Source organism: Amborella trichopoda, chromosome 5, assembly GCF_054954075.1.
Source record: "Amborella trichopoda isolate Santa Cruz 75 chromosome 5, AtrichopodaSantaCruz75HAP2 v2.0, whole genome shotgun sequence".
Taxonomy (NCBI): Eukaryota; Viridiplantae; Streptophyta; class Magnoliopsida; order Amborellales; family Amborellaceae; genus Amborella; species Amborella trichopoda.
This window is the reverse complement of record NC_142340.1, coordinates 9,107,996-9,133,142: the sequence shown is the minus strand read 5'-3', so window position 1 is coordinate 9,133,142 and position 25,147 is coordinate 9,107,996. Positions and strand designations below refer to the sequence as shown.

Genomic DNA, 25,147 nt, shown 5'->3' with positions numbered 1-25,147 from the left:
GATTGAAATGGAATCAGGATTAGATGGTCGTCAAGGGCATACATGCTTAACAAGTTGAGGGACCGTATGAGAGACTAATAAACATGATTTCAAGACACATTTGTCAGATATACCTCAAAATATCACACATGGTGTGTAATATAATCAGGACTTGCCATGTAAGGCTACAATATGCCTTAAAAGCCTTGACAGTGAGTCTCAAAGACCGTCAAAATATCTTAATAAGAGACCGGACTATCAGACTTATATTCCTAAGGTAATTATATTCCTCTCCGCGTAATATTGGAGAAGTTTGAATACAAATTGATATATTGTGACAGACTCCGCTCGTCAAGAGGCGTCTGACGGCTGAACCTTTATGAAATGCCATCAAATCATATTCAAATGAGATAGAACTTAGTAAATACCTATATTGGGGCCTTATATGCCTCTAATCCAATAATCATACAAATAAGACATAATTTGATACATCTCCTGAGCTATGAATCATCGGGATATGCCCTGACAGAAGTAACCCCTCATGATACTTGGGGATTGACATGAAACCTTTGGGATAACCATATTCGACGTGTAATAACCCTCTTCTCAAGGTTTTAATTCATTTGGAGATGATTTGGCCGACTCATTGGCAGCCAAGGCTTATTTTTATCGGCTGTCATGCACATATACAGTAGCTAGGATGACTTCTGGTCAAAATCGAGATTTCTCTCAATCTATTAGATGTTTTCTCATGAGACCTTAATCAATGGATTTCTAACTAGGTATGCTATCAACCATGATCTTGAGAATCTCCCATGAGACAGGGTTGGAGATGGAACAGTAGTTAGCGAGTAAAGAAGATAATTCCTTAAACTTCTTGTTGGTCGTCAATGGTGATGAAAATAGGTGAAAAAATGCTTGGTATCTTAATACAGGTATTAGTAATCATATTTGTGGTAATAAAGAGATGTGTGCAAAATTAAAGTGATGGGGCTTGGTGGTGTTACCAACGAGCCCTATGATGAAGTCTCTGACTTCATTCTCACTAAAGGATAGGGGCCCAAATCCCCACTGACATACCCTTTAATGGTTGAGTGGTGTAGTTGATAGACTACCGCTTTTTTTCCCAATCTATTGAAAAAACGGGTAGGGCATGTCTTCCCATTGAATTACCCAAAAAAAAATATGCAGTGATAAACTTTCATAGATTTATCAAAACATTTAGAAGAAGGGAAGGTACATTTTTAATCAAATTAAAGAGAGGTGATCGTCATCATTTTACGGATGTGTATTATGTTATTTTTAGGAAAACTAATACATCGAGTAAGGGACAACTTTTGGAATAAAGCTACGATATACACCAAAGATTTTCGTCTTCTATGAGAAATAAAAGCAATAGGTTGATTATTAATGTTAGGATGATGAAAACGTAGAATTTTTCACATCAATATTCAAAATTATATTTTGAAATGCCTCAACACTATTTTGAATAATAAATCTTGGTTATGGAATCTGTGGTTTGGCATATAACTTTAATATTATGAAATAATTATCAAAAGGGTGCATTTTGCATACGGATGCATCCCTAGGTATAGATGTAAGGTGCACCTTCAAATTTTATCATGGTATATAATTTTGATGTAAAATGTTTTTAGGATTATCTCAAAATCTATTTTTATATCTAATTATAAAATTTTAAATTTCAAAAAATGGTTAAAATCAAGTAGATCTATAAACATATGAAAATCTTAAAAATGGACGATGTAGATAATATGTTGTAAAATGCACTATTTCTGAGACTTAAAATCTTTTAATTTTTCACGGTAATACATCTCGATGTCAAGATGGTCAATCAAAGGGTTTTTCAACATTAAACTACATTTTCCGATGGATTTTTGAGGGGCATCCATAGTTCTACATTACAAGGTAGCATCTTTATATTAACTTTTTCCTTATTAAAATGATTGGTGAAAAGATTGTCAGCTAGAAATAAATCATCGAAATCTTGCATGGGTGTGTTTCCAATAAAAAAACACTAGAAAGGTTTATCAGTTGGAGAATCATGGAGAGCCACACACCCTTTTCAATTGGTGCATTCAGAAACTAACAGGCCATTTACACTTTTAACAAAGGAAAATTGTCTCATGTAGGCTAGATCGCATTACTACATATGCGGTCCAAAAAGTTAAAGCACCCATCTTAAAGATGGATGCAAGTAGGTGTTTCATTTAAAAACAATGGAAACTAATGACCAAATGTTTTCTTACTTATTTTTACTTCTTTAAATTTATTTATTCTTTCATATTCATGATCTCCATGTTAGAGACTACATGTCTTTAAAAATTAAGTCCAAAAATCCATCGCAAAAATAGATCTATTAATAGGCCTGCATTTCTATATATGTGGGCTGGGCCGCATAGAAACCAGGTCCTTTAACAAATTATAAAAGTAACTTTTGACTTTACTGATGACTTTAGTTAAAAAAAATTGGTTATACTTCTTGAAAGAAATATCAGATGATTTCATCATCATCTTCAAACAATTTTCCCAACTAATTGGGGTTGTCTAACTATCAAAAGATTTAACTATAAAAACAGTTTAAGGTTGCTACCTTATACTATAGAAGTAAGGTGCACCTCAAAAATCTAGTAAAAAAAGTTTTCCGAAGTTGAAAAACTATCCAATTGATCATCTTGATCTCGAGATGTATGACATTAAGTACCTTTAAAATTTTAATTATAAAAAAAAAGATAATCGATGACTTAACAATCAAAGTTCAAGCTCTTACACCAAAAATCTAGATTAGAGAGCCAAAAGCACGTAAAGACAATGTATATAATTCAAATCTTAGTTGATATTGAAGGAAAAAGTTTATATGAGGATGCTACCTTATAGCGTAGAACTACGGATGCCCCTCAAAAATCTATCGGAAAAGGTAGTTTTAACGTTGAAAAACCTTTTGATTGATGATCTCGACATTGAGATGTATGACTATGAAAAATAAAAAAAATTTAAATATCAGAAATAGTGCATTTTACAACATATTATCTACACTTCCATTTTCAAGATTTTCACATGTTACCATTTTTGAAATTTAAAATTCTATAATTAAATATAAAAATAGATTTTGAGATAATCCTAAAAACATTTACATCAAAATTATATACAATAAAATTTGAAGGTGCACATTACCTCTACACCTACATGCCAACTGCACCCGATTTTGAATGTTAGTTAAACCTTATCCCCAAAAGTATGCATATACCAAAAATACACCCCATAACAGACCAAAACACCCCACCGAAGAGGCAAGACTTAGTACACGATAGATATTAGATTACACCATAAACAGTGCACACATCATTTCTCTAGATCCCTAGCACATTTTAGTACACAACTTTGTTGCTAGAGAACATGCATCATCTTTGTTGCTTCATATAGTAATTAAAGTTTAACGTGGGCTTGATTCTGGTTCAATTTGCCTCCCATATTTCCTGATATGACATTGATTTTACCATATGATTAGATTCAAGAATGCAATTGCTTAAATTTAGAGGCTGACAAAAAAAAAATGAACAAAATCTTAAAATCAAGAATCATGCCGTTGAGATTTATAACAAATTTTAAGAACTCACATTTTCAGATAAAAATGGCTTGAGAGTGTAACGAAATATGAAAGTGCATATTACACTATTGGATTACCATTACATGTACACTAAAAGAATAACAACAAGAGCAATTTGGGACACAATTATTTTATCAAAGAGTTCCTCCATCTCTCTCCATAAAATTCTTTTTGGTGTCGGAGCAACCACTGCGACCCAGGCTCAAATCCTAGAAAAGGGCTACTTATGGAAAGGGCTGCCTGAAAAAATAAAATCAGAGTAAGAGCTACCATAGAATCAGAACCTAACGTCGGCTGCAGAGTAGGTGATATGTTACGATCCTAGGTGGTTTAAGGGCCTAACTTTCCGTATTTCCATCATCCAAGGGTTTTAGGACGTATTGGTTTGGTACCTAACATTTGGTATTATTTTGTGCGTGAAAAGGTTACTCTTGGATTCCTATCACTCATTTTGTTTCCTCCCGCAATCAAGTAGTTGATATTTTTATCAAGTCTTTGTCACAAGCATAGTTAGCAATTCGGCGATTAATCGTCGAATTTTTAAAAAAATTGACGTATTTTTTAAAAAATTGACGTATTTTTTAAAAACGTTCTAAACGCCCTTTTTTTGAAAAGTTCGTCCAAAAAACGTGTATTTTTCATAATACTGTTAAAAACGCGATTTCTTGAAAACAAATAAAACGGGTCGAAAAAAACGTTTTGCGAAAATTTCTAGAGACAGAAGGGGGAATTGCTATCAAACCTCTGTGAAAAAGCCCTGCTCAAATCTAGGCACTCCCTCCCCCCCTTTGCAAAAAACTCTATCAAATCTCTAGGAAAAAATGGTCTGATTTTGGTTTGATGGAGCTTTGAAGTGGCTTTAATGGTGGCTCTGAATCTTGCGCTGGTTTACTATTACAATGCGTCGAATTTGCATCAATAGCAGATCTTGAGGTTCCAAGAAGGGGAGTGGGTGATGAAGTTGCAAAGAAGCTAGTTCGAGCTTGAAAAGCACTGTTTCGAGCTCTAATAGACTTGAATCTTTGTCACTCTTTCTTAGTTGTAACCTTAGAATCTTCTTTGCAAAATTCAAATTCAAAGCTTAATCCAAAGACGGATGAATTTAAATCCTAATGTAAGGAGATTAATTAAGGATTTTGAGAAATTTAACTCAACCAAAAGAAGAAAAATAAAGGAAATTGGTTTTTCTTCTTCAAAACCCTCCATAAACCTGAATTGGGTTCCTTCTTCAAAACCTAAGATAAAGTTGGGTTTCTTCTTGAAGTCCCTCTCTCTCTAAAAATTAAGAATTATCCATATAGCATAAATTAAGAATTACTCCAATTTTGATCTAATGAACAAAACAAGATAAAGTTATCCTAATATTCCCTTTATTTTGCTGTATAGAAAAAATGTCCTGTATTGACAAAAAAAAAATAGCCTGGTTTGGAATTTGAAGTTCCATAAAAATCTGGTTCGTATCCACCAGACTGAAAAGAAGCACAAGTGATGGGTAAGAAAAGTTCTGAACAGGTTACTAGAACGGAACTTGAACTCCCCAAATGCACCCCATGAGTTGAGTTTGGAACTTGAAGCTCGAATCTATCGATTTGACTAGACAAGTGGTTCAGAAGCTCAAGTTTCAAGCCGACTGGTTTATAGATTAGGTAGTTAGGTTCTTGGAATTGGTGAGGCGATTTGATAGAAAATAATAAATGGCCCGGATCAAAAATTCATCCCAGCTCTGAACCAGAAATTTTCAGGGAAAAATATGGAAAATTATATACTCTATTTGACTCAACTTTTTACGTACTTTTTTAACAATATCACTAACTTTATTTTTTTTTTATTTTTTTATTTTTTTATTTTTCACATCCACCTTCAAGTAAAAAAGTAATCTTCTAATGACAAAAATACCTCCTATGAACCTACATTTCTATTCATTTTATACAATGAAGTCGATCCCGAACACTTTGTTTTAGACCAACATACTATGCGCTAGACCAACTTTTGATCTCTATTGAAGCCAACTTTTGATCTCTATTGAAGCCAGACCGGCTTCTTGTCCCTTCCAAAACCTGTTTGGCACACATTATGCTGGGATTGGCCTCATTATAAACAACGAAACCAGACAGGCACGATGTGTAGCATACAGGTTTCAATAGGGATCGAGATAACCAGCTTCACAAGGGACAAAAAATAAAGAAAGTTGTGGGTTTAGAGGGGGTTAATTTTGTCATAAAAACTCACTTTTTTACTTGGGGGGGTTGGATACAAAAGAAAAAAAATAGTGTTTGGATTGGCAATGTAGGTTAAAAAATGTTCGGAGAATACTTAGGAAGTTGGGTCTAAGAGATATCTATAAATTTTTCCAAAAAAAAAAAGACAAAAAATAGACATGAGTGTGAAACATGTAAAATAAAAGGCGTTTTTTTAATACCACAAAATAAGAGAACACTAGCATAAATTTCCCCAAAAGAAACAAAACCAGAAGAACCTAGTCAAATTAAAAGAAGTTGCGAAAAATCATTAGGCGAAGAAAATACGATTGGTTCAAACTAGCCTCGAACAACAATACTACAAATTTAGATGTGTATTGGTGTAATACGTCAAACTTTCAATTAGAATAATGAATTCAGAATCAACTTAGAAACCAATGCAAGCACACTGCTAATGCTCAGGAGTCGAACTTTGTCCCAGCCCAATCCATTTCAATGTGCCGCTACTAATTAACAAAAAAGAAATAGATTTAAGGCGTACTTCTGAAGTCTATTGAAAAAAGTTTTTCGGAAAATGGCTTAATTCAATATATATTTCATTCCCTCCAAAATCGAGAGTTCTTTAAGGGGGGCGTTTGGCACCTAGAAATTGAAAACTCATGCTGAAATTTCTACCTCTGAGATATGGATGACAGGAATTTTGATACTTAGTAAAAGATAAATACTGTGTTTGGAAATTTGACTGGATATTTCAACAAGGGTGTTTAGTAGAAACTAGATTTTTGCAATCCTGGAGACAACACAATAATTTGCCTGAAATATACAAAATCAACCATTTTATCTGCAAATTTATTCAAAACCAACCATTTTCACTACAGAATTGTGTCCAAGTATATAGCTAGAATAAAGACTTGCACCATAATTGGTAAAAAATTCAGTCCAAATTGAAAGCTGAACATCATAACATGCACAAAGGACACAAAAACAAGGAAATTCACAAAATGGAAAGGAACAAAGAGCACCCCAACTCATCCTAAACAAGAAACATAAAACACCAACTTAAACAGAAGCAAATAACAAGAATTTTAATTAAATAAAATCTCACAAAAAAAAAGCATACATTTAATGACTAGAAGAAAAACACATCTTTTACCAGCACAATCAGAGATGAAGGTCTCCACAGAGCTGATGAGTTCATTGGAGTCCTTAAGGTGCAGTGCAACAGCAGCCCTCGCGCGAAATTTAGAGGAATCAGCCATTTCAGAAGAGCATTTAGCTGCGTTGAGGCAAGGCAACACCAGTGGCAACACTGAAATCCTCTGAACCCTAAAAACCAAAATTTTGAAATTTGGGAACAAATTTGGTTTTCAGAGAGATCAAAAAACATTGTAATTTGACTACCACACATATCAAAGAACCCAAACATTGTAATTTGACTACCTCACATATCAAAGAACCCTGCAAATCCTTCCATCGAAGCTGTCAAGATGCTAAGTAGTAAACAGTAAAGCATTTCCATATCATCTCCAAAATAAGAAGTATCCAACAATATATGCTCCATTTGGTGATTACTCTAATTCCCATGAATTTCCAAAAATAAAGAGAGAAGGTCCATCTAATATACACCTCAACTCAACATTAACAATACAAAATATACATAGTAGCCATCAAGGCCCAAGATGAGAAATAAAATAAACCCTAAACTGTCAGAACCTGAACCTACGAGGCCCACACGTGATGCCCCAAACCAGTCCACATTCACATTCCTATCCCAACAAAAGGACGTTAGACTGGAGAAAACGCAAGGGATCAGTATCCTCATCTTCTATTAAAGCACTGTACAGTGGCATAAACATAAGCACCCACTCCACCATGGGTCCCTGCACAAGTTGGTATCAGTGGTCCCCACTTATATAACAATCCCAAGAAACCCATTATACATTACCGAATGTGATCTTCATGAAACCACATGTAATCACCAATTGTAGAGAGAGAGAGAGAGAGAGAGAGAGAGAGAGAAAGGAGGAAAGAAAAGCATGGCAAACAACCTGCAAATGTGAGCCTTTACAAAGAGAAAACTCAGATCGCTTTGTCACGGTCCGCCAGATGTTAAGACGTGCTGTCATCCCACAGCTTCCTTTATTCTACTAAACACAAGATTCACAGGTATACAGGCAGTTACAGGGCCACCCAACTTGCCCACCCAGCTCTTCCTTTGTTCATCCTTAATCCCTTTATCAAGAGAGATCAAAGAGAGCTTCCTCGTCTTCTTCATTGAAGATCCACATTTCTTCATCTTTGGTGATTTCTTCCCCAACAAAGAAGGCTTCTCCAACTGGTTCTTCTTATACAAATGACCTGAATAACCCCCCTTATTTTGCAACACATCCCCTGAGCCATAACCCCAAGCATTTGTCTCTACTGCAGCGGCTCCACTGTCAGGCGACCAGATGCCACCATCCGTCGAAAGATGGGCGCCACGACTTGGCAGAAGATGACCAACTCTAGCCAACAGTGCATCAGAGCTGCCATCTTCTAATACTTCGACCGTGATTGGATGGCCTATGATAGCCTTGCCATTCAACCTGCTCATGAGAGAAACCAAGGGAACATGCTGTCCTTGATAGCTTGTTCGAACATTTAGATCAACATCAAAAAGAGGCATCGCATCAATTTCGTAGTTGGGCTCAGCTTTGCTTGCAAGAAATAATTTCTTATTCACTGTTTGAGTAATAGGTGTGCCTCTAATGAAGAAAGGGGACCTTTTCTCTGCTGCTTCTTTGGTCCTCAAACTATGCCTATAATGAAGGGACCCTTCTTCCAAAGTCGATCTATCGTTAGCTCTTCGCCAAGAATTATCTGAAGTGTGAAAATCTTCAAAGAAGCTATTTGGGCCTTTACAGAAAGATCCACCCTTGGCTTTTTTACCTTTCTTAGCTTTCTTACCTGAATGTCTCTTGTTTCTTTTCCTTTTGGACTGCCATTTTGAAGCTCCATTTTCTGCATTACGCTCCTTGTGACCAGATTGATTTGGAAAGATATAGCCCGTTTCATGATGGTCCTTGCCAAGTACATGCCTCCCAACCATGCCTGAACGATGCCTTCGTGATGTGCTCGAAATGAAAGTATGAGGGAAATCTGGCAAGTCAAGAAAACAAAATCAACATGAGAACATCCAGTAATTGGCAAAATGATGTTACAGTAGCTTTCAATAGTAAATCAAACTTCATATTACTTGAATAATGGGAAAAATGCTGTTTGTTTTGTTTTTTTTCAAGCATTAGATCACCTCGACCGAGTTACTCAAACTCGGACGAGTAACTCCCTCGGCCAATGTCCGAGTACCTTGGCCGAGTCGATTTCTTCACACTATTCCCGCACAATGTACACCTCTCATGGAAAAGGAATAGAAGCAAAAAGGTATGAAACTCAACACTATCTATACACACACGTAACTTTCTAGATTCACATTACGAATTCTGCGCACGTATCAATTTCGCATCTTCTTGACATTTGATAATATGCATAGGAGTGACAATGTCAGTTCTGACCATACATATATATATATATATATATATATATATATATATATATATATAGCAGTAATAAAAATAAGGGTGCAGTTTGTATAGGGCCGAGGTTCTAAATAATCAAAATAAAGTGCACCTTCAAATAGTATCGAGAAACGTGGTTTCAATACTGGAAGTCTTTGTGATAGCCTTAAAATATATTTTCATCTTAAATTATAAAATTTAAAGCTTCAAAAATAGTGTAGATCAAGCAGATCTATGAAAACTTGAAAATCTTGAAAATTGACAATCCAAAAATGTGTCACAAGATGCACTATTTCCAAAACTTGAAATCCATTTTTGTCTCATGCCCATGCATCTTGATGCCGAGATGATCAATTTGAGAATATTTGGGTATCAAAATAACCTCTTCTAATAAAATTTTTGAGGTGGGCTCTAATTTGATTGTTTAGAGCCCCGGCTCTATATAAAATTTTTCCTAAAAATAAAGAAAACAGACAAGATACCAGTAATATAGAAAATAAATTAGGTATTTGTGGCTCTTACTGAAATTTTAGTTGGTAAAATATTTCTCCAGTAATCTTTTATTTAACTGTAATTCTCCAGTGATCTTCTCAAAACGTTGTCTGATAAAATAATTTTCTGGAGAGTTTAGCCCATGACATGACCAAAGAATCTTGTCAAGGGCTATCTGATCTGAAGGATTATGCAAAGACCATTAAAGTAGCATATATTTCTATAAACAAGGAAATCTCATATGAAAATATTGTACATCTTCAACTACGCTACTCTAAACAAGAAGGAAACGACCATGATATTCGACTGGGAGAGTGGCAACATCATGCAGCAGGTTGTAGTATACGAATACAAAAGGAAGAAAATGAAGATCATGTATTGATTGCAGGAGGAAATTTACAAGACAAGCTTCAATGGTGTCCTTTGGTACGGTGTTCTTACCTGGACAATTTGAATTTTGCTTGGTGTAGCCCACCAACACTTCCCAACACTTAGACACATGCCATCACACAGATCAGTGACCTTTTTCAAGCTGATGGTACCTTGGAATCAAATAAAATTACAAGAAAGATGGTACACTCTGCGGTGTCACCTAAACCTCCAGAAAATAAAGAAGTAGAACAAATAATAGAATATTAGGACGGAGGACTTGAAATCCAGTTTTCAACTTCCAGGAAAACGAGAAAAAACATAGCTAGAAACCCTCCTAGGATACCAGCCAGAAATTCATATTCGTCTATTTCTCAAACGGAATATGAGAAGGAACACGAAAGAGTAATCCTAGAAGGATTGGGAAAACCTAATGAACAAGTAAGAGAGCCTTATTATAGGGTTGATACCCCAGGTTCATCCCATAGATCGAATCAGGAACCTGTGGAACCTATATTTTCAGATGTAGAATTCCAAACAAATGTCATTCAAAAAGACACAATTTGTAATTGATAAGGAATGTCTTAAAAGAGACTCTAACTCTAAGCAGAATAAAAAATTAAGAGAATGGTTTACGAATGAATTTAATGAAAGACCAAGGATAGAATTCCATGAAAAATATTATGATTTTATGCAAAAAAATAAATTTAATGTCTGTTTCTTTAAATGGTTTGAATGGTTCTGCAGAAAGTATAAAATTAGATTTCCAGACTTTTCTAAAGAAGAAAAGGAAATAAATGTGGCTGAGAATGTTTTTCAAACTTTTACAACCAAAGAAGGAAAAAGTATTCAGTCCATACATCCACCTGAGGCTGCTGCAGATATAAAAGGAGTAAAAGCATCTCCTTATAAAAATGAGCCCAAAAGGTTAGACTCACCTGCTAATATTGAAAGTGTTAAACCATATTATCAAACAGAATAACTATACTAATTATATCTACAATCCTTAGGTAGCCAGACAACAAGAATTGAAAACCTCCTTAATAAGGAAAAATTAAAAAAGAAAAGAGAAAAGAACCAGTAATGTGCAAACCTACCCCTAGTATAAACAAGGACACTTTTAAATTGTATCCTATCAGAAAAGAGGATAGTGAGTTTATATAAGAGCTGGTAGTATCAAAGTTAGAAATTTCTAAGGACCCAACAACTTCTGGGAAAGATAAGGGACAAGATGACCATAATTATTCAGAAGAAGAATTAAACCATTCAGACCAAATCTTTAGTCGTTCTAAAATGCAGGATTTCAGGATTAATATGATTTCTTATGAAAGAAAGACAATCCCGACGACCCCTACAAAGATGTACCACACAAGACCAACCCCAATAGACCTTCAAATTGAAGAATATTATGTTGATAAACCGGCCCAATACGACAGTAGGTCTATTGTGGAATGGAATGTTGACAGAATGTTTGAATATCAGGAAATCAACCTGATGAAGCATATATATAATAATGTATGCTACAGCCTCAAAACAAAATGGCAATAAAGACTCTGGCATTGCCAGAGTTATAGCCTGTGGTTTTAGAGGCCAATTAAGAGGTTGGTGGGATTTTTGTTTAGAAGACAATGATAAAAACCGAATTATAGAAACCAAGAGAAAATATAGTATATGGGTTGAAACCAGTCCAAGGGTTAAACAGGAAGCCCCGATAGAAGAGGAAGATGCGGTTAACACCTTAATCTATGCCATCACCCTACATTTTGTAAGAAGCACGCATTACAGATGAATAGATCCAAAGAATTACTTATAAATTTGAGGTGTCCAACCCTGTCACATTTTAAGTGGTATAAAGATGTATTTTGGTCAAAACTCCTACTTAGAGAAGACTGTAAGGCAGACTATTGGAAAGAAAAATTTACAGAAGGTCTTCCTTACCTATTTTCTTAAAAGGTGAAAACCAGACTTAAAAACAAGAATAATGGGGTAATACCCTACCATGCTTACACTTATGGTGAGTTAGCAGCAAAAATTTGTGCAGAAGGCTTTGCGTTGTGTACAGATTTGAGATCGAAAAGACAATTAGAAAAAGAAAAATGACTGGGAAAAAAGAGCTCGGAGATTTCTGCGAGCAATTTGGATATAATACTTTGTTTTCTTCCCAGCCTAAAAAGAAATTACATGCAAAACAAAAAGGTCATAAGAAAAGAAAATCGTTCGACAAGAAAACACAAAATCCTTTTAAAAAGCTTTCGTGTTACAAGACCCAGTTTATAAAATTCTGCTATATATATTAGATATATATGGGAAAAGATCTTGTTAGCCCATGGGCTGATGGAATAGTGTAAGCCCAACAGCCTAGATTGAATCTAGGCCGATCTGACGATCACAACTTCACTTCATAATATAATTTTAGTATTGTTTCTACAAATTTGAATCACATGAAAGTGTAGGCGTCCATTCTTCTCATCAAGGTGCACCTAATAAAACTATCAAAAATGTAATTTCAGGGATATTTTGGTCAATTTAATTTTTATGAATTAGTTTTTCGATATTTTTATTAGATTCTCCTGTTTTTAAAGAATAGACGCTCCAAATTTCAAGTGATTTAAATTTGTAGAAAAAAATAAAATTCAAATACGAAATGCAGTCGTGACTATTGGATCGGCCTAGATTCAATTTGGGCATTGGGCTTACACTGTAGATGTCAGCCAGTGGGCTATATATATATATATATATATATATATATATATATATATATATATATATATATATATATATATATATATATATATATCGTAGAACGAACTGGTTCTGTCAGAGAACCGCCAATGTCATGGGGGGAACCCACAAGTTCCCAATATTTTGCAAAAACCGATTCGGCTCCGACAATTCCCAATCCAAATCTGCCGGTTCCGATCCGGATCAGCATTTTTTTAAACATTGGTTGAATCTAATAAGGTTAGGATTCTGAATCTTATAAATGAACTTTTTTTAACTTTTTTGAGCTTTTTATTATAAAAATACGTGTTACCGACTACAACACAAATTGAACCTAGGACAAATAGCATATGAAACGAAGTGCTACCACACAACCACTCTAATGTTATTTCAATATATAGACATTATTTTATATACAAACCACCTAATTTAAGATGGAAAAGTAACAAATAACAAACAGAATAGGACATGAACACAAGACCTCTTATGAGAAGAGCCATTCAAACAAGGCTATTGTCAAGCCCCTTTTCCTAAGCTTCATGTGGTGCAGGCAGCCTAGTGCACGTGGTGACAGCCTGATGCGTGTGATGTAGGCAACCTGGTGCGCATTGTGCAGACAGCCTAGTGCATGGGACGCAGCTAGATGGTGCGACTAGTGCGTATGGTGCAAGCCAGCTAGTGCAGCACGAAGAGCGTGGTGCACGCCAAGTGGTGCTTGTGATACATTGATGGCCAAGGGCGTGGGGGAACCTCTTGGTGCATGAAGCAACATGTGTCACTTTGGTATGGAGTAGGTACAACTCACAATGGTCAGTTCTTTACGTCTAACACTATAGTTGAGAGGGGTGTGTGCCTCTCGCCCTAGGTCAAGTGAGAGGGTCATGGTGTGCAACATTGGGTGTGCATGCACGCATGGGTGGTGGTGAAAGACCCTTGGTGTGAGGCCCTAGGCAAAGGATAAAGTGGGTTGATGGCTAAGAGATGGCTCGACCTGATGGGGCATGGTCAAGAGGACAATGTGCAAGAGGCAAGCCATACACCTGGCTGGGCAGGTGTGTGATCAAGACGGCTATGTGGGTTCAAACTATGTAACTTCCTAGGTATGGGCTTATGTAACTGCCATAGGACATATGCTTGAGTGGTAGTGCAGGTGTGAGTAGACCCTTGTAATAGTATTATACGCGTGCATGGCTAGTCAAGCCCTAGAGTAATTGATTAGTGAACCCACCCGCCTCCACTCAGGAGCCAAGTGGCCTGGATTGAGGGAGAGGGGAAGGTAGGCATAATGGCCACAGGAGCGGTGGGCAAATACGCCTTGCTGGCACAAAAAGTGGGATATGGTTGGACTATGTGTGTAACTGACCAAGTAGTGGGTGGCCAAGTGACCTACATGCAAAAGGTCATTGTGGTGGCATGATCGTTATGTACAATGTAGCACTTGAAATTCAAATGTAACCTTGGGGGCCATAAGTAACCCTTGCCCGGCCCAAGTGGGGACTGTGGCTATATATTCTTGCAATTGTATAGTGGAACAAGTTAGGCTATGGCACTTGGCTATTCGGTCGCTTTTATGTGTCCCTTGTGCATGTGATTGAATCTAACTCTCTCTTGTGCATTGTGAAGGAAGGTTGGCCCAGCCTTGGTGGAACGAGGATTGAGGTTGGGTGTCGCGTGGACGTAGTGAGAAAATTTATCCTCGTGATAGTTGGTAGCAAAGCTTAAGGTTGGCTGGTGCAACCATGGCTGGTGTATAGCTGATGTGCGCAACCGTGTTGAACACTGCAGTTGGAACAAATCACCCAAGGAGCTCGAGATGGTGAGGTAGGGAACAACCTTGTTGTCTTGGAGGCCCGGTTCGGTGCTTTGGAGGAGAAGGCGGAAGGGCACCGTGGTGCCTATGATGTTCGCATGAGAGGGCTCATGGACGACCTCAAGGCAAACCTAGCAAACCTACAAGAAGACATGGCGCTTGTCAAGGCAGATTAGTGGTGAGTTGGACTCTCGAGCAATGAGGGTATCAGAACCATGTGTTTGAAGGCCAGCGGGACTCTAAGGTGTTGCAAAACTTGTGGGATATGAAGCAGTATTTTGAGGCTGCTCATGACCATCAGGAGGATAGAGCTGGCATTTGTGCCATGTACCTCGCTGGAAATGCGAAACTCTGGTGGAGGATAAGGGTTGCGAACACAACAAGGACCAAGGTCAGCATTTGGGAGGCCTTGAAACAAGAACTGAAGGAGCAGTTCTTGCCAAGAAACGAAACTTGGGTGGCTCGTGAGGCTTTGAGAAAGCTTCACCAAACGAGTTCAGTGTGTGACTATGTGAATAGGTTCGCGTCATTGATGCTGGATATATGGATCATGACCGAGAAGAATCAATTGTTAAATTTAGTGTCTGGGTTGCAGGGTTGAGCCCAGGCCGAGTTGAGGAGGCAAGGCGGCAAGGCATGCATGACTTGGCTACTGCTACAGCGGCAGTTGACGACCTAGCAGACCTTGACCTTCGGGCAGTGGAGTCAAACCACGAGGGTAGGCCATCGAGGGCGAGTGGTGAGAAGGTGGTGTGCGGTAATGGAACTAGACCTGAGAAGGGAGCAGCCAAGAAGGAGGCACCCCAGAAAGCCTTCTTAGGCTGTTTTCATATAGGGGGGGGACCATCGAGCAAGGGTATGCTCATAAAAGCAGACCCTCAATGTAGTTAAAATCGTGCAAGAGAACGAGACCCCTCACAGTTGGGTTTGTTGCGATTGATAAACGCCATACAACTGGGTTCAACAAGAGCACCATGTCACGACCCAAGCTTTGCTAAGCCTAAATGCCTTGTACACTATGTGCATAGACCCATTTTTATATCACTTGTGCCTGGAAGATTCTAGAGTTGTCTAGTAAACTCACGTGGGTTCTAGTGGGTTTCTAGATCGGTCCTAGAGGCTAAACTGTGTAGAATCTAGAGAATTGTTAAGGCTAAAGGGTGCCTAGCCGTCAGATGTATGCCATGTGGATGTATCTTGACCGTAGGTTATAAGACATTGAGCCTATATAAAGGAGAGGACCCCTCATTTGTAACCCCAACCTGGAAAATGTGTGGAGCCTGGGAAGGATAAAGCCTCAGAAGCGTGAGGACCTCATACATTGTAAGGATTCTTTGGATATGGTGGATTTATAAGGCCCTTGAGCCAAACTTGTGTGTCCTTCTCTTGTGGTGTGCTTGGCTTATAAATGTGTGTTTGGTGCATACTCGTGAATTAAGCTAGTGCGTGGGTGGTACGCACTAGTGAATAGCACGTTGTGCCTAGTTGGTGCACGTCCGTGGGAAGGCTGACCCATCCTTGCCAGACTAAGGAAAGAGTGTCACACAATCGAAGAGTGACGCATCGAACTAGAGTTGTGACAAGTGGTATCAGAGAAAAGGTTCAAGGGAACCATCAAGTTTGCTCGTGGGAGCTCGTGTTGGCTGCTGATCTCGTGGGCTTAGAGAGTAGGACGTGACGGCTTCGAAGGTAACCAGGGACGATTTGGCTAATGAGAAAGGTCGTGGCAATACTACCAAGAAGGAAGGGAAAAGGGAGAAGTCTCAAGGCCCCGTGGCTGGCATGGAGAAACGGGTGGCACGGATTGAGCTAGCTGTGGGTGATGAGCAAAATTGATTTGGGGAGATCGATCATAGCATAGCAGGGCTCGAGGCTGGGCTTGAGGACTTGAGGGCTGGCATGCTGCTAATCTTCAACGAGATGTCGAGTGCAAATCATAAGGGGACGGAGGCCTTTGAGGACAGGCTGATGGCATGTCAAGGCTGCAGGAGCAGGTAGAGGAGCTGAGGGGCGACCTAACCCTATGCAAGAGGGCTGTGAGCAAATGGGTGACTTGTGGCTCAAGAAGTCCCTAAGGTATGTATACCGGAACCCAAGATCTTTAATGGGGTGAGGGATGCCTGAGAGTTGGACAACTTCTTGTGGCACATGGAGAGATACTTTGAGGCCATCCCTATTGGGGATGAAAGGGCCAGGGTGCATACAGCCACCATGTACCTCTCAGACACGGCTACACTTTGCTGATATTGAATAGGGGAATTGGACCATTGATACATGGCACGAGTTTAAGACGGAAATCAAAAGGCAGTTCTACCCTGAGAATGTGAAGTATTGGGCTCGTAAGAACCTTAAGCGACTAAGGCACACAGGGTCGATACAGGACTATGTGAAAGAATTCTCGACCTTGATGCTAGAGATCCCTAACATGGCTGAGAAGGACCTGTTTTTCAATTTCATGGACGGCCTGCAACCTTGGGCTGAGCAGGAGTTGCAACGCTGAAGTGTGCACAACATGGTATCAGCCATGGCGGTGGCTAAGCAGTTGGTAGAATTCAAGAAGAACAGCCCCTCAAGGCAACAACCCCCTAAGAATAATGATGGCCATGCTTGGAGAGACCAAGAGGAGGTCTCTAGTTCCAAAGTTAGACTTGGTGAGCCCTCAAGATGGAGGAGTCACAAGGAAGGGCTTGGCAAGCCCTCAGGCTGAAGAAATAGTAAGGACCAAAGAGAAGGGTCCAAGCCACAAAGCATAAAATTTTTCACATGCTATGAACCATATAGGGCACAGGATTGACCGATTAGAGCATATCTTGGAGCCCTCATAGCCAAGTGGACGCTGCAAAGGATGATGGTGTTCAGGAGACTCGAATAGGGTCAATTCAGCTCTTCATTGCGATGAAGGCTGAGGCGAGGAGACCCAAGGCCCCAAGGAAGGGTCTCATGTACATAGCCCCAAGCAAGGATCTCATGTACATAGATGCCCAAATCAATAGAAAAACCACGAAGGCTATAATTGACACGGGGGCAACACACAACTTCATCTCCAAGGATGAGGCTAACCGACTGGGCTTGCGGTTTGCCAAGGAGACGAGATGGGTGAAGGCTATGAATTCAGAGTCCCAAACCATTCACGACACAGCTCGTGTACACGTTGACTCATGGGGTGGCAAGGTCGACGTGTCCATAGTGCCTACGGATGATTGACTATCAGATGGTCCTAAGGATGGACTTCTGGAGCAGGGTGAAGGTGGCGCCCATGCCCTTCGCAAACTCAGTGTGCATCATGGAGGAGGGCGCTCCATGCTTGGTGCCTATGGTATAAGGCACCAAGATGGTCGGTAGTACCATATCAGCTATGCAGCTCACCAAGGTGGGGGAGCTGGCTCATGTGGATTCAATAGTGGGATTAATTAAAGGGGGCATTCTAACGACGAGGTGCCACAAAGGTCGCCTCATAGGAAGGAAGTAGACCATAAAGCTGGATGGGAGCCAAGGGCAAAGGCTTCAGCATTGGACCATGTCAAGGTAGCTCCTTCAAAGGCAAGGAAGAGTCTTAACAATGGAAGCAAGGGTTGGCAAGGGCAAACCAACCCAATTTGCACCAAGGCCACTACATAGGGGAGACAACCGACCGGAAGGTACACAAATGGAGATCATGAGGCAAGTGCGTGGCTAAGTGAAGATGGTCGGTCAAGAAAGCAAGTTGTGAGCACTCACAGGATTTCTGGCGACTAAAGGACAAGGACACATCATAGAAGGTCTGTGACGAGGACGTCACAAAATTAGGTGGGGGAGAGTGTCACACCCCAAGTTTTGTTATGCTTGGATGCCTTGTACACCATGTGAATAGACCCATTTTTTCTATAACTTGGGCCAGGAAGGTTCTAGAGTTGTCTAGTAAACTCACGTGAGGGTTTCTAGGTGGGTCATAGAAGCTGGACATTGTAGAATGCTCTAGAGAATTTTAGGACTAGAGGGTTCCTAGCCGTCGAATGTATGCCATGTGGATGTATCTTGACCGTCGGTTGTAAGGTCTTGAGCCTATGTAAGGGGGAAGACCCCTCATTTGTAACCCAACCTGGAAACCGTGTAGAGCCAGAGAAGGGTAAGCCTCAGAGGTGTGAGGAATTCATACATTGTAAGAATTATTAGGATATAGTGGATTTATGAGGCCCTTGGGCCAAACTAGTGTGTCCCTCTCTTGTGATGTGTTTGGCTTATACTTGTGTGTTTAGTGCATACTTGTGAGTTAAGCTAGTGTGTGGGTGGTGCGCACCAGTGAATCGCACTTCGTGCCTAGTTGGTGCACGTATGTGGGAAGGCTGACTCGTCCTTGACGGACTAAGGAACGCGTGTTGTACGATCAAAGCGCGGGGCTTCATGCTAGGACCGTGACAACAGGCTTGGGAGGAGACCTAGCCATGCAATGAGACCACAGACTCTGAGGAGTTAACATATGACTCAGGTGGGGCCACTGGTGATGACAATGGGTGAGTGGAAAGAGTGCTTTGCCTCAACGATGGGCGAGGCATCTTTGGCTAGTGAGAGGAGTGATGAGGTAGGCCATCAAGCTACTCCTAACGGCGCTAAGAAGAGGAGATTTGGCCACAGGAACGAGTATCACAGGCATTGGTCGATCTGTGGTCAGGTTGGTGCAAGGCCATCTTCTTGATGTCACAAGAGGTAGCATGGGTCATCATGGCAACAACAGACCTAGCCACGCACCCAGACACATGGTCGCAGTGCGAGGACCTAACCATGTGTGCATAGGTGAGGGACTTGGTGGCAGTAGTCAACCTGAGCAAGTGAATGAACAAAAGGCTTGGTGGCAATAGTAGACCTGGCCAAGCGAACGAGCAAAATACTTGATGGCAGTGACGGACCTGGCCAGGTGCGAGTGAGGCTAAGTAGAGACTTGGTCGAGACAAGCATGGGTGTTGGCTAGAGCCGCAGCTTGTGCGGACCTGGTGAAGATCAAGAGTCCAACGAGGACATCGATGTTTACGTGAGGGAGGCTAGTTAGACCCCTTTTTCCTAAGCGAACACATCAGAGTTTAAGAGGGGGAGGCTTGTCAGACCCCTTTTCCTTAAGCCTCAAGTGATGCAGGCAGCTCGGAGCACATGGTGCAAGCAAACTGGTGCACGTTGTCACGACCCTAGACCGTGCGACACTCCTTCCATAGTCCGTCAACGAAGAGTCACCCTTCCACAGACGAGCACCAACCAGGCACAAAGTGCTACTCATTAGTGCGCACCACCCACAATAGCTTAACCCACGAGTATTCACCAAACACACAAGTATAAGCCAAGCACAACACAGGAGAGGGACATACGAGTTGGCCCAAGGGCCTTATAAATCCACCATATCCAAAGAATCCTGACAATATATGAGTTTCTCACACCTCTAAGGCTTTACCCTTCCCACGCTCCACACATTTTCCAGGTTGGATTACAAATGATGGGTCCTGCCCCTTATATAGGATCAAGGCCTTACAACCGACAGTCAAGATACATCCACATGGCATACATCTGACGGCTAGGAACCCTCTAGTCGTAACAATGCTCTAGAGAATTCTACATAGTCCAGCCTCAAAGAGCCATTTAGAAACCCATTAGAACCCACATGAGCTTATTAGACAACTCTATAACCTTTTGGACCCAAGCGATAGAAAAAATGAGTCTATGCACATAGTGTACAAGGCATACGGGTGTAGTAAAACTTGGGGCGTGACACTATCCCCACCTAATTCTACGACACCCTCGTCACAAATCTTCTATGACGTGTCCTCGTCCTTGAGTCACCACAACGCCTGTGTGAGCTCACAGCTTGCCTTGTTGACCGACAATCTTCACCTAACCACGAACTTGCGCCATGATCTCTTCCAGTCGGTTGTCTCCCCCGTCAAGTGGTCTTGGTGCAAACTGGGTTGGTTTGCCCTTGCCAACCGTTCTTTCCATTGTCAAGACTCGTCCTTGCCTTTGAAGGAGCTACCTTGACATGCTCCTATGTCGAAGCCGTTGCCCTTAGCTCCCATCCAGCTTTATGATCTGCCTCCTTCCTATGAGGTGACCTTTGTGGCAACTCCGTTAGAATGCCCTCCTAAAGGTAATCCCACTATTGAAGCCGCACGAGCCAGCTCCCCCAGCTTGGTGAGTTGCAAAACTGTTATGGTCCTACCGACCGTCTTGGTGCCTTGTACCACAGGCACCATGCATGGAGAGCCCTCCTTCATGATGCACTCTAAGTTTGTGAAGGGCATGAGAGCCATTCACCCTGCTCAGGAAGTCCATCCTTAAGACCATCTGATAGTCAATCATTGGTAGGCACTATGGACATGTCGACCTTGCTGGGCCAAGGCGTACGTCCACCCCACGAGCCGTGCCATGAATCGTTTGGGCCTCCGAATTCATAGCCTTCACCCATCCCGTCTCCTTGGCAAACCATAAGCCCAGTCGATTAGCCTCATCCTTAGAGACAAAGTTGTGTGTTGCCCCCGTGTCAATCATAGCCTCCGTGGTTTTTCTATTCCTTTGGGCATCTATATACATGAGACCCTCGCTTGGGGCCTTGGGTCTCCTCGTCTCAGCCTTCATCCCATTGAAGAGCTGAATTGACCCTATTCGAGTCTCATGAACACCATCATCCTTCGAGTCATCCTTCGCAGTGTTTAGCTTGGCTCTGAGAGCTCCAAGATATGCTCTACTCGGTCAATCCCATGCCCTATGTGGTTCATCGCATGTGAAAGCTTTTATGCTCTATGGCTTGGACCCATCTCTTTGGTCCTTACCATTCCTCCAGCCTGAGGGCTAGCAAAGCCCTTCCCTATGGCCCCTCCACCTTGAGGGCTCACCATGTCTATCTTTGGGGTTAGAGACCTCCTCCCGGTTTCCTCCACCAAAGCCATCATTATCCTTAAGGGGTCCTTGCCTTGAGGGATTGTTCTTGAATTCCACCAACTGCTCAGCCACCGCCATGGCCGATGCCAAGTCGTGCACACCTTAGCACTGCAACTCCAGCTTAACCCAAGGTTGTAGGTCGTCCACGAAAAACAAGTCCTTCTCAACCATGTCAAGTATCTCTAACATCAAGGTTGAGAATTCTTTCACAGTCACGTATCAACCCTATGTGCCTTAGTCGCTTGAGGTACTTATGAGCCAAATACTCCACATTCTCAAGGTAGAATTGTCTTTTGATTTCCCTCTTGAACTCGTCCCACATATAAATGGTACAATTCCCCCGTTCAATATCACCATGGCGCCTCCACCACCACAATGTAACCATGTCTGACAGGTACATAGTGGCAATATGCACCTTGGCCCTTTCATCCCCCAAAGAGATGGACTCAAAGTATCTCCCCATGAGTCACAGGAAGTTGTGCAACTCCCGTGCATCACTTGCCCCATTAAAGGTCTAGGTTCAAGTATACGTACCTTGGGGAAATCCAGGGCCACCAAGGCCCCATTGTTCACAGCCCTCATGCATAGAGCCAGATCGCCCCTCAGTTCTTCCACCTGCTCCTACACCTTAGATAGCATAGCCACAAACTTGTCCTCAAAGGCCACCCTCTCTTTCTTATTGGCATCCGACATCTCTCGAGGCCTTATATATTATGACTGATCTCCGCAAATCAGTCTTGCCCATAGCCCACGACTAGCTCTAGCCATGCCACCCATTCCTCAAAGGCAGTCAAAGATTCTTGGGACTTCTCGCTCTTTCCCACTTTCTTGCTAACGCTGTCACGGCCTTGCCCATCAGCCTGGTCGTCTTTAATCACCTCAAATGCCATGGTCGTCCCTCTCTTTTAGCCCACAAGCTAGCAGCCCAAGCGCAGTAGTACAGCCCACACAAACAGTAGCTCCCACGAGCAAGCCAGATGGTCCCCTCAAACCTTTGCTCCGCTACCACTTGTCACGACCCTAGCTTGAAGCCCTGCACTTCAACCATGTGGCACTCATTCCTTTGTCCTTCAAGGACGAGTCAGCCTTCCCACAGACATGCACCAACTAGGCACGAAGTACTACTTACTAGTGCACACCACCAAAACACTAGTTTAATCACGAGTATGCACCAAACACACAAGTATAAGCCAAGCACACCACAAGAGAGGGACACACGAGTTTGGCCCAAGGGCATTGTAAATCCATTATATCCAAAGAATCCTTACCATGTATGAGTTCCTCACACCTTTGAGCCTTTACCTTTCTCGGGCTCCACACCTTTTCCAGGTTGGATACAAATGAGGGGCCTCTTACATGGGCTCAAGGATGTACAACCGACGGTCAAGATACATCCACATGGCATACATCCAACGGCTAAAACACTCTAGCATTAATAATGCTCTAGAGCATTCTACAAAGTCCAGCCTTTAAGACCCATCTAGAAACCCACTAGGCCCACGTGAGTTTACCAGACAACTCTAAAACCTTTCGAGCCCAAGTGATGGAAGAAATGGGTCTATGCACATAGTGTACAAGGCATCTAGGCATAGCAAAACTTGGGGCATGACAACATGGTATGAACAGCCTGGTGCGTGCGATTTAGGCAGCCTGGTGAAGGAAGCCTGTTGCGTGTGATGCAACTAGATGATGCGGCTGGTGCGTATGTTGCAGTTCGGCTAGTGCAGCACGATGCGCATGGTGCAGGCCAAGTGGTGCTTCCGATTCATTGGTGACCAAGGGCATGGGGGAACCCCTTGGTGCATGAAGCAGCCATTTTGCCATTTTGGTAGCTACAACTCATGAAGGTCCAGTTCTTTACATACAACTATAGTTGAGAGGCGTGTGTGCCTCTCTCCCTTAGTCGTGCGAGAGGTTCAACGTGTGAAGCATTAGGTGCATGGTGCACACATGCATGGTTGGTGGTGAAAGATCCTTGGTGTGAGGCCATGGGTAGAGGATGATGTGGGCCAATGGCTAAGAGATGGCTCAACCTGACAAGACATAGTCAAGGGGCCAGTGTACAAGAGGTGAGCCACACACCTGGCTACGTAGGTGTGCGATCAAGGCAGCTATGTGGGTTCAAACAGTAATTATCCAAGTATGGGCTTATGTAACGGCCATAGGTCACATGCGTGAGTGGTAGTGCATGTGTAAGTGGACCCTTGTAACTATACCATGCAGGTGCATGGCTAGTCAATCCCTAGATTAGTGGGTTAGTGTAACCGACCCCCTCCACTTAGGAGCCAAGTGGCATGGATTTAGGAAGTGGGGAAGGTGGGCGTAATGACCAGCAGGAGTGGTGGGTAGTTATGCCTTGTTGGCACAAAATGTGGGATAAAGGCATGCCATGTGTGTAACTTGATCCTAGAGGGTGGCCAGGTGGCTGACCTGGAATGCGTGGTGGCATGGTGGCCTCCATGCAAAAGGCCATGGTAGTGGCATGACCGTTATGTACAGTGTAGCATTTGAAATTCAGATGTGACCTTGGGGGTTACAAGTATCCCTTGCCCGGCCTAGAGTGAGGGGACCGTAGCTGTATACTCCTGCAATTGTATAGTGGAACACGTTGGGCTATGGCTTGGCTATTCGATTGCTTTTGTGTGTCTCTTGTGCATGTGATTGACTCTAACTCTCTCTTGTGCGTTGTGTGACAAGGCTAGGCTAGCCTTGGTCGAGCGAGGAATGAGGCTGGGCACCGACGTGGATGTAGTGAGTAAATTTACCCCCGAGATAGCTACCACCATGAGATTGTGCATGAGCCATAAGATTGTAGGAAATGACATTATACACGCCTATATTATTAAAAATATTGGTTGTACAGACATGTTAGGAAGTACTGGCATTTTCCTTTTAATATGAGTACTGGTATTTTAGCCTCGCGCACTAAATATTCTGACACATACTAAATACCGACAAGTGTGTAGATATCCATTGAATACTACTTTGGTAGTACCCGGAATTTCAATGTTTAGGAACTCAGAAGACCGACTTCCTTACATTACTCTATATTTATGGACTAAACCCTAACCTAGATCTGGTCTAGACTGCCTATTATATGGATCCTTAAAATCCTTAACAAAAGATGATTCCGCCCATGAACTGACACTGAAAAATTGAAGGCCGATTTGAAAACTTCAGAGGTCTTTCCTGGAGACCCTGGCAGGCAAAAACGGTATGGCAGATATTGCCCTTGCAGAGTCCTTGTTAAGATCCTCAAGAGCTTCGATATGAGTGTGCATATACAAAAGTCAGATAAATAGACTGAAAGTTGTGCCCTATGGAAGTTTCAATGCCAAAACTAAACCGCAAATAAAAAGCCGACCAAATTTCACCTAAGTACTAACACGATCTTTGGATGCATGAATAGGTACAGTTTCGCAAATGAACCCATTTGACCGAAGTAGAAGGTTAATATGCTGTTTGGCTGTATGACTAAGTGCAAAATGCATAACATCCAAAT

At 41.5% G+C, this 25,147-nt stretch overlaps 1 protein-coding gene across 2 annotated transcripts in view; it reads right to left on the bottom strand.

Annotated features, from left to right (window-relative positions):
- Positions 1 to 7,297: 7,297 nt before the first annotated feature.
- The window catches only part of LOC18443715 (Tudor/PWWP/MBT superfamily protein), a 35,120-nt gene continuing 17,270 nt past the window's right edge, over positions 7,298 to 25,147 (bottom strand). For both annotated transcript variants that reach the window (XM_088867376.1, XM_006853897.4), the window contains exon 4: positions 7,298 to 8,940. In XM_088867376.1, the coding sequence (XP_088723502.1) occupies positions 7,925 to 8,940 (1,016 nt within the window). In that variant the 3' untranslated portion in view covers positions 7,298 to 7,924. The remainder of the gene's footprint in view (positions 8,941 to 25,147) is intronic.